This window comes from Macrosteles quadrilineatus, unplaced genomic scaffold (genome assembly GCF_028750875.1).
Source record: "Macrosteles quadrilineatus isolate MER2022 unplaced genomic scaffold, UCM_ALF_1.0 Scaffold_8__2_contigs__length_117827958, whole genome shotgun sequence".
In the NCBI taxonomy this organism is placed as follows: domain Eukaryota; kingdom Metazoa; phylum Arthropoda; class Insecta; order Hemiptera; family Cicadellidae; genus Macrosteles; species Macrosteles quadrilineatus.
In genome coordinates, this window is record NW_026542601.1 from 71,367,589 (window position 1) to 71,377,289 (window position 9,701).

At 31.9% G+C, this 9,701-nt stretch overlaps 1 protein-coding gene across 1 annotated transcript; it reads right to left on the bottom strand.

Moving 5' to 3' along the window:
• Positions 1 to 601: 601 nt before the first annotated feature.
• On the bottom strand, positions 602 to 8,112 carry LOC129001665 (uncharacterized). Its single transcript, XM_054429041.1, has 4 exons — positions 7,865 to 8,112; positions 3,337 to 3,641; positions 2,412 to 2,829; positions 602 to 924 (listed from the first exon to the last, which is right to left on the bottom strand). The coding sequence occupies exons 1-4, from the start codon at positions 8,076 to 8,078 to the stop codon at positions 635 to 637; spliced, it is 1,227 nt and encodes a 408-aa protein (XP_054285016.1). The 5' UTR covers positions 8,079 to 8,112; the 3' UTR covers positions 602 to 634.
• Positions 8,113 to 9,701: the final 1,589 nt, after the last annotated feature.

The window sequence follows — 9,701 nt, forward strand, 5'->3', positions numbered from 1 at the left end:
ACACAAAAAAGCATAACGTGATTAGGTTAAAATTGTATGCACCACATAACACATTTTTACTGTCAGTCCATGTCGTGTGCTTTGCCTTATAAGTTGAAATTATAATTATTTATTGTTGCTTGTTTAGTAACTAAGTTTAGAATATACTCTCGAAAAATTCGGCTTTACTCTTGTAAATCCCCCCATATCTTTGACACTAGGTTCTTGATTGAAAATGTAAGGTTGCCGATTCTTGAATTTGTTATTGATTTACTCCTTTACCTTATTTCATCTACTAAGTATTTTACAGCTATGCTTTGCTACATGATGCCAGTTACATGTAATAATAAAAGATTATGATTCACAAATTTTCGAAATGTTCTTTATCAAAACATATGAAAATAGATTAGCCTACTTTGACTAATGGCATAATGTCCGTTGCTCAGGTTACTTGAAAAACTAAGTACCCCTATCAATTAGCATGGTAAAAAATCCTATAAATTATAATTTAAAATGATTGCCTGATTTTTAGGTTGTTTTCCAAAAATAGTACATGCTTGAAATTTGTTACGACATGTTGTCAAATATAGTGGACAAGTTTCACACACTACTTTCACACGTATTCAAAGTAGCTTTACATGTATGCGGAGACATTTTACATGAACATAACTTTAACTTTTCCTCCTCTTTTTGTTTTTGCTCCACCTCTCTTGCCGATCGCTTTGAGAGCTGCTCTGGCAAGCTTCTGCATGGCCATCTGTTGTTTGATCTCCTGGCCACTCATTATCCTCGTCTCCCTGGGGTGTCTGGAGGGTGGATACTCTCCTGGGTTTTGATGGCCTGGAAGATCATCTGCAGGTGGTTTGCGACCAGGTGGAGGCTCATCCGCTCTTCTGTATATTGAGTCCCCTTGTGCATTCATTAGCCTCTCAAGTTGTTCTCTGTCTGTGTGATTGAAATAAATAAGTAAAGTGATTTATTAAGATGTAAAACGTAGACATTTAGAATATTATAATTATAAGTCATACACTAAACAGTTTTTGGATGCTTTTCATTTATCAAGTTGAAACACCACTGTTACATACTAGCCTAGTTTGTTTTGTTAAACAATCAATTATTTTGCTAAAAAAGTTTAAAAAAAATCCAATGGGAAAAGTAATAGAAACTTAGATAATCACACCCTAGGCCAATTGAAAAATATATGTAGTTTTTGTTACGCACTCTTCTTTAATTGCGAAAAAGGCAAAAGCATTGTCCATTTCTTGCTGTCATAACGGCAAGGTTATGTTGCCAGTTCCACAAACAAATGAATTCATATACAGTTTATTGACTGGAATTCACCCACAATCAAGACATTTCAAGTCGAAAATAACAATCACAATAACCCATGGGCTATGGTCAGAGTCAGTGGCAATATTAGACCAAACATAAGAGGTCTATACGTGTGTTTGTAGTCAGCAGGTAAGGTAATCGTAGAATCAGAATCACACATATTGTTGAAGATCGAAATACAGTCACTAAGATCAATGCAAGCTGTTTAATAATAGAAAATTAAAATAGTGGTCAAAATCAAATGCAAGAATTATCCACCGTATTTAAACAAATAATTCCATACTCTCACGCTTAAAAATTTTGAAAATAGCTATAAAGAAACTTCACTCGGAATATATAAGAATGTGGATGTATATGGACAAGAAAAGAAACAATTAGTGCACCGCATACTCCCTTTAAAGGAAGATCCAATACATCTTTTACCTGTATCCAATTAATTTAATAGCAGTAATTTTCCTTTAAAATCCGTCGAATGCATATTACTTTAAGCCAAGCTAAGTCAATCAACAGCATTTACAACCTTTTATGGATTTATAGATTTTTAAAGACTTTACTACATTCTATCTTGTTTAAATGAAACTTTAATTCATGTAATATCACTTTATTTATTTTAAACTGTTTCAACATTTGCTTTTGCACACCAATAATTATCTTAACTACTATTGTTTCAACTATATTGTTAATATTTTACAAATTTGAATATAGCTCATTTTACATTATGTTTGTAGATATTTAAAGTTTCTCTTTGTTTTTATATATTTGGCTCAGCAGGTTTGGTTTGGTGCTCGGACTTAATGTATTATATGTTCGTTATAACTAAATAAATATACTACTTATCTATAATCCAATTTAAGTAGATGTTAGTACAAACAATATCAAGTTAAATATTTAATACATGTTTAATACGTAACGTACGATTTTTGTTACTGAGATAAGCTGTTACTTTCAACTAGTAAAAACTAAAAGATAAAAAAAACTGAATTCAGCCGGGTCAATTTTCAATCCGATAAAAAGCCATTTTTAATATCAAACTGGCACTTTGATTACTGGAAACAAATCACTACGAAATACTAAATGTTAGAACTGGGACTACTTCTCACCTCTCATAAACTTCTCCTTCAGTTTCTTCTTTGGACGGACTTCCTCCTGCACTACATTGGAGCCGGTTTCAGCTTGAACGGTTTCTGATGCAACCGGATTGTTAAACTCTTCTCCATCACCTGTCTGGATCTCGTGGTTATCAAAACCAGCCTCGGCCATGGATTTTGCTATTCCATCTCTTTCTCGAAGTATCTTAGCATCTTGCATAATTTGTTCGTCACCAGGTTCATTCATAGGGGTTGAATATGGGAATGAACTAGGGTCTAAATCTTTTTGATCTATTTCATCGTCGTCATCCTTATTCTCTAATCTAACCTCCCCATCCTCGCCCTCTCCGTAATCCGTTTCATCTTCATAATGATTCTCTCCATGGTCATCTTCATCATCTTCTCCATCATCGGCACCATCATCTTCATCCTGATCATTAGAATATTTCTTAATCACAAGTATAAGTATCGTGTTAGATGTAAGTAAAATTATTTTTATGACTTACCTATTATTATCTTAAATAGTTTATCATTTATTCCAGTCTTAATATTGCTACTGGTACATGTTTAACATGAAGCATTATACATGACAGTTCATGAGCTAAGATATTATTGTACAAATTAATGTTATAGATTTCGAAATTACAACCATGAATATAAATGCAAACAAAAGAACTACGTTAATATTCTGTATTTTTACAATGGTTTTAGTTTAACTGTTTGGGTAATAGTTTAGCTTTGTTTAGGTTTAACTAAGTCATTTAATAAGATTTCTTAATATAATCTACTAACCTTAACCTTTAACTCAATCTTAGGCCGGAAATAGCCACTTTATGCCCTAGTGACGAAATGCGCCCTTAATTAACAACATTTTCACTTTCATTAAATGTATGCATTAAATTATATTTAAAAATTTTATTTTTTGTTATGTACATACGTTCTGAGTCCGCGTTGCCTGTGGGTCTGGTCCTCCAGTCAAATCTGAATAAGGTTTTCCCATTCCTGAAAACGTATCTTCCTCTCCTCCGCCCCACTGGTCTCCTCCGAATGGAGCCCCCCCTCCAAATGGAGAGGGATCCTCTCCATACATCCCCCCTCCTCCAAAAGGTCCACCAAAGGTGTCTCCACCCATTGAATAAGGGTCCTGGGTAAAGTTCATTTGAGAGCCAAACCCTTGCATATTTGACATTTGATTCGTTCCGTCTGTCGTTTGAGGTGCAATTTTTGCTCGTTGGATCTTTACTATAGAAGACAGTATTTTATTATTTCCACTTTATAACTAGATAACTGTTTATTTAACACTACAACTAATATATAAATGGTACCTGTATTATCCATGCTAATATACCTATATCCATGCTACATATATACATATATCCATGCTATATATATACCTATATCCATGCTCTTGGAATATTTTAACCGATAATAGTGAAGCGAGCTAGTATAGTGGTAGAGGTTCAGGTCCCACCGATCACCAATGAATTTCCAAGTGATAACTGATTACCAACCTTTTAACTACATGCAGAGTTTATTTTTATATAATTGAGAGTGCTTGTGTTTTATACGATTCTAGCTGCGGGAGGACGCGATTGGACGGGATTGGTTCTATACATATTTTGTAATAAATACTTAGTCGTCCGCTTAAGGTTTTAAAACCAAAATCCAACCGTATTACATCATTAGATTTTATGTTTTTTTCATTTTGTTTATTTATTTTAATTTAGGTATGTTAAGTGGTGTAAATTTATTAGGCTACTTAGTACGTAATATAATGAGTTCAGCGCGATGCATTTATGAACATACTTTAACTACCTTCACGGTTTTATTTTAATCGATGAACTAAAACCTTCACGTAAAGGGTAAACCTTTCGATAATAAACATGCAAGAGAGTAAAAAAGAATCGTTCAATTTTGAGTACCGTTGTGAAAAATAACAGATTAGTTGTTATTTATGTAACGTAAAATATATAGTTTTACGGAATTGTTCAGTAATTTTTACATATAATAGTGTAAATTAAATTGATGTAAATATGATATGATAACTTTCACTTTTCTTAGTAATAAATTAATTCAAAAAAAACTTCTTGTACGATAAAGTAAAATTGTATAGGTTAATGTGCAAATGTATTTTAAGGTGAGTTCCGTCGCCTTTGGTAAGATTATACAGTTGATTTGTTACCTCACACTAAAATTTGGGTTTAAAAATGTTGCCAATAGAGTAAAAGTTTGGTCGTTCAATATCCAACAGTTATAAATACTTTTTGACAAAAACCCCGTTTTCCTCCGTAAGAATAACATGGGATGGGACTTTAAAGGCCACTGGGGCAGAGCCCCTAGGTAATTTACCACGTTTCTCTTTTGATGGCTCATCTACAGACCAAGACCTTTCTTTAGACACCCCTACCGAGTTTCTACGCCCAGCCGTTCTCTTAAAATAGCTATGACAAAGGAAAACAGTTTCAAATTAATATATAGATACCACTTATTTGTGTAAAATGTTGATGTTTAATTTGTTTGGATCAGCTGTCTGAAATTGTGAAATAAACATTTGGCAGTTGGTTGTTTATATTGAAATGTTAACGCAAACATTGTGAGTTTTCTCATCCTACTATGGTGACTAATCAATATTGACTTTTGAAAACCTTACGTCTAGATATTCACGGGCCTTGGTCCAAGGGAGACTCAGAAATGTGAATAAGCCCAAGACACTTCTAGATAAGTCGACCATCTTTGTGTTTAATTTGGGCTAAATCGTTTAAGTGGTTTAGTCGTAGCAGGCACACAGACAAATAGACAAACACAACCTTATTTTTATAATAACTAGTATAAGATACGCGTGAATAAATATTATAAACAAATAATCTACCTTGATTAGGTTTACCTTTATCAATTTCAATACAATTGATTTCTTTGATCTGTTCCTTTTTATTTGATTCCAATGTAAAATCTAATAATTTTGCGCTACGTTTAAGGAACATGCAATAGGTATAACTTGAACCATTTTTATGATTTTTACCGAAATACACACACACAGTATACAAAAAGGCTCTATTATATAACAGAGTTTTGAAAGACAATCAAAGAAGCAGTTGCGGTGGGAAAGTAACATTTGCTGTTGACGTTGATTACTGACTCATTTTGTTTCAACTGTGTCATTTGCTGCCTTGAGCTGAGAGTAGATTACTAACATTTAGACATTTTTAGTTTCTCAGTTTTAAGATATTAATTAGAACATAATTAGAATTTAATGAAAATTAACCGATATTATACTTAAAATCCGACTATTTTCTTTGTACCTATGCTTTGGTTAGATTGCTATATTAGGATAATTTACTAAGGCATAGTTCGTAGTAGAATACGTTGCAGGGGTTTTGTAATTTACGACACTTTGAGTCGGTTTGGATAAACTAATATGACAAATAACACAAATCACAAATTTAAGGGTTTTTAGCACGTTTTTTTTCAAGAAAACCAAACAAAACTAAAACTTACCCACCGCATTTTTATATTTATACGAGTAGTTTTCCTTTAAACAGTTTTACAAAACTATGTAACATTTAGTTTTGTGTATTATTCCAATGCACGGTAAGGTTTATCATACAGTAACGAAAACATAACTATGTATTATGTTATTTATCACTAAATATGGCGGAAACTATCATAAAAGGATACGATTTTAAACCTCTCTCTACACCTTTAACAATTTATTTTTATTTCACATTCTAAACAGATGCAATATTTCGTGATTATTCTGCATGTTATGATTTATAAGTGGATTGCATATTTTTAGTTTATTGCTCAATGCCCATTTGACATTCTACCTAGCAAATATAAATACCCCTGCCGCAACAAACCTGCTGATTAAGTGATTTTCAATCGGCCTAATTGAATTTCCATTTTTATATATCAATAGTTAAATATCGAGTACCTAGGTTTGCTGCTACAATGAGGGTGTTAAAAGTGTTTTTTGTTAAATATAATAGTATAGCTTATTATAAAATGAATTAATTTGACAAGTTACATGAAAATGTATCCATAAACAAGGAAAATACAACAGGACGACACGACAGGGTGTTATTCTCTATAAGAATAACATAGACATTTTGAGTTTATAATTTTCTTTACTTCAGAACCAATAACCTTGCATATGCACTTTAATATACCAAATTATCAAATTTTAAGCTTTACAAAATAGTTTGGAAAGAAATTGTGAAATTTTATGTTTTTAGAGTAAAAAATAAGAAAACCTAATTTTTACCCTGAAAACCCCCACCACAATCCGATATGCTGGTTCATGAACTTGTTCGAATAATAATAATTGTGGTTTACGCTTTTATGCCCAATTTCCTAAAATCTGATAATTTTTACTCGAGTTGTCATGCTAACATGATTCATATACAGGGTGTCTCACCTACAGTGAACCAATAGGTAAATTTTTATAGTGATATGTAGAGCTTACTTCTAATGGATCATTCGCCTTTATTGTATAAGATGTTTTTTTGGGATTCATTCGAACTTTATAATATGTTCGCCATTTTCCAGTATGGCCGTCAACCTTATTATGCCATAAGAAACACCCTATATCACTCACCCCAAATGATTGTTTTAGAATATAAATGCAATTTAAAAACGTTTTCATTTTTTACATTCTTCCCCTTAAACACTTAAGAAAAAATAATTAATTGTAGTGTACACTTTGCATACTGTTGCTCCTAAAAGATTAAGTTTAGAAGTAATATTCATGGAATAAAAACGTCTTAAAATTGCATCTACAATAAACAAATCATAAACAATGTTAAAACTATTCACTCTGTTGTTAAAAAATGGCCACCATTTTAACAAAATGGCAGCCAACATTAATATTGGAACACTCTGTATGTTATAGTCTTTTTAGAATGTAGATGCAAGTTTAATTTTCTCTTTCAACTTACTCTTTTAGGTGCTACATGATGTAGAACGTACGCCACAAACCTTTTTCTTAGGTGTAATACGCTGTAACTCCTAAACGAGTACCTATCTTTAGATAAACGATTTCAAGAATGACAACGTTTTTAAATTTTATTTAAATTCCAAAGCAATCATCATGGGGGTTCGATATGAAATAACAACAAAAACATATTGGAAAAAGTACAATTTTTTGAAATTTAATCCATCCGAAAAATCATCATATAAAATAAATAGGAATGCTCCATAGCTATAATTCTATATGTCATAGCTCAGAGTAATAAAACATCTCTGAGGTCATAGTAAAAAAGTTAGCTATTGGTTCACTTTAGGTGAGTCAATCTGAATTTGAACACATGGTGTTTTCGTGCCCAAGGGACATCAAAATTAAAAATCAAATCGGACCCGGCCCTATCATGAAACATATGGTTATAACTCATCCCCTCTATGTAAAACACAAAAAAAGTTTAATTAATAAAATGGTAATGTTTGTAAATGACAAATTTATTTAGACTTACTTTTTCTCCGGTCTCTAATGTTAATCCCTCTAGCCTCCTCCATGGTTTTTGGTGCGGGTTCGTTAATTTGGTCTCTGAACTTTCCCGCTTCAATAGCTTGACTCAAAGTCTCATAGTTTCTAGGGGGAGCTTTCGGAATGTAAAGATGCGAAGCTGGATCGGGATCTTCTAGAATAGGACCTCGCAAAAACGGAGCACATTCCACTTTCTCCATGACTTGTTTGATCTCGTAGTGCACACTTGTTGAAAGTACCTAGAAAAACATAGAACTAAAGAAACGATATCACGAGACCTAAGCTTATTAAAACATAGCACTTGCACATTTTTCGTATACTTTGCAAGGAAAAAATTTTAGGAACATGATTGAGAACTAGAATTATGTATGGTTAAAAGAGATAGATATGGTAGTTATTTAGTAAAAGAGAGTTTTTAAATTTTTGGTAGCTAAATTTAAATCGAATAATATGTAGGCATAACACTAAAAGCATATTTAATCCCTAAAATATAATGTATACTTTATTGTTATTTAATTATTTGTTGAGCTATAGTTTACTCAACTATCTAGGAGGTGACGAAGTAGCCGAGGCTTACTGTAAAATAACTTTTAAAGAGAATATACATAATACGTATCACGGTTTACGTGTAGTTCACATTACAACGCGGTTTGTGCCTAAAGTGAATAAGTAGGCTAGTAGAGTTGGTGGTCAAGAAAAACTACATGTGATGTAATCAATCTAATGGAAATCTTACTAATGACACTTTATAATTTCCACTAAACCACGTATATTTCATAATAAAGTATACGTTACATGGTTTAAAAAAATTACCTTAAGCTAAAAATAACCGAGTCATCCTAGATGAGCTATCATTGTTGATATGGTAGGCTTACAGTTACAATCTAAAAGAGGAAAGAAAACACGTTACCTTTTAGTCACAAAATAATCAGAAATATGACTAACCCAGAGTATAGTTTGCTTTTATCAAAAACCTCCATCGATACTATCAAACAGCTGTAAATAAACTAATGTGAATACTTAAGATAACTGAAATCGAGCTAGGTTTGTTTAAATTAATTTGCTTACTATGCCAGTATATTTATAAGTATCTAAACTTATCATAGTTTTACGTATGAGTAATTTTTTTCTTCGCTTTTAAATTCCAAAAAAATCGTGTAAGTAATTAATTAATATTAGCTAATTTTTTCAGTTGTAATAAACACTATTATTAATCATCAGGTAATAAGAACCATTTATACACATTGCAATACAATTATAAATCTAGAATTCGTTTTGCCCCAATTAAATAATCATGGTGCTGTACCAAAACATGAGTTGATTAATGTATCCTTGTTAAACTGTATTGTACAATTGTCGTATTACATTATGTAAAAATCTTTTTTTAAGTCCAGATCATAAGTCACTAGATACAGCTTGATATGATGTGTTTTTAGAGCATTTTATCAACCAATGTTATACCGGTAACAAATTTTGAAAAGTGCGATTGTTAATTAATTAATGGAGCTGACCTGCTAGGTAAATCTAACATACCAAACACATTACAAAAACATACTTAACATGCCTACAAACCTACATTATAAACATTCCTAACAACACAACCTAACATTACTCATCTAACATAATTTATAAACAGTTTATATAATTTGTTTAGGATCAAAATGCTTATCTCGTGAAACATGCCATTTCAAATACAAATTTACTGAAAAAGAATAATTAAGAAAAATGTACATGTTTGAAAATACAAACATTGCCGTAGTTAAACCATAAACGATCAATAGGTAATTACATTGAACACGTTTGCCATGGCCAAAATGGATGAT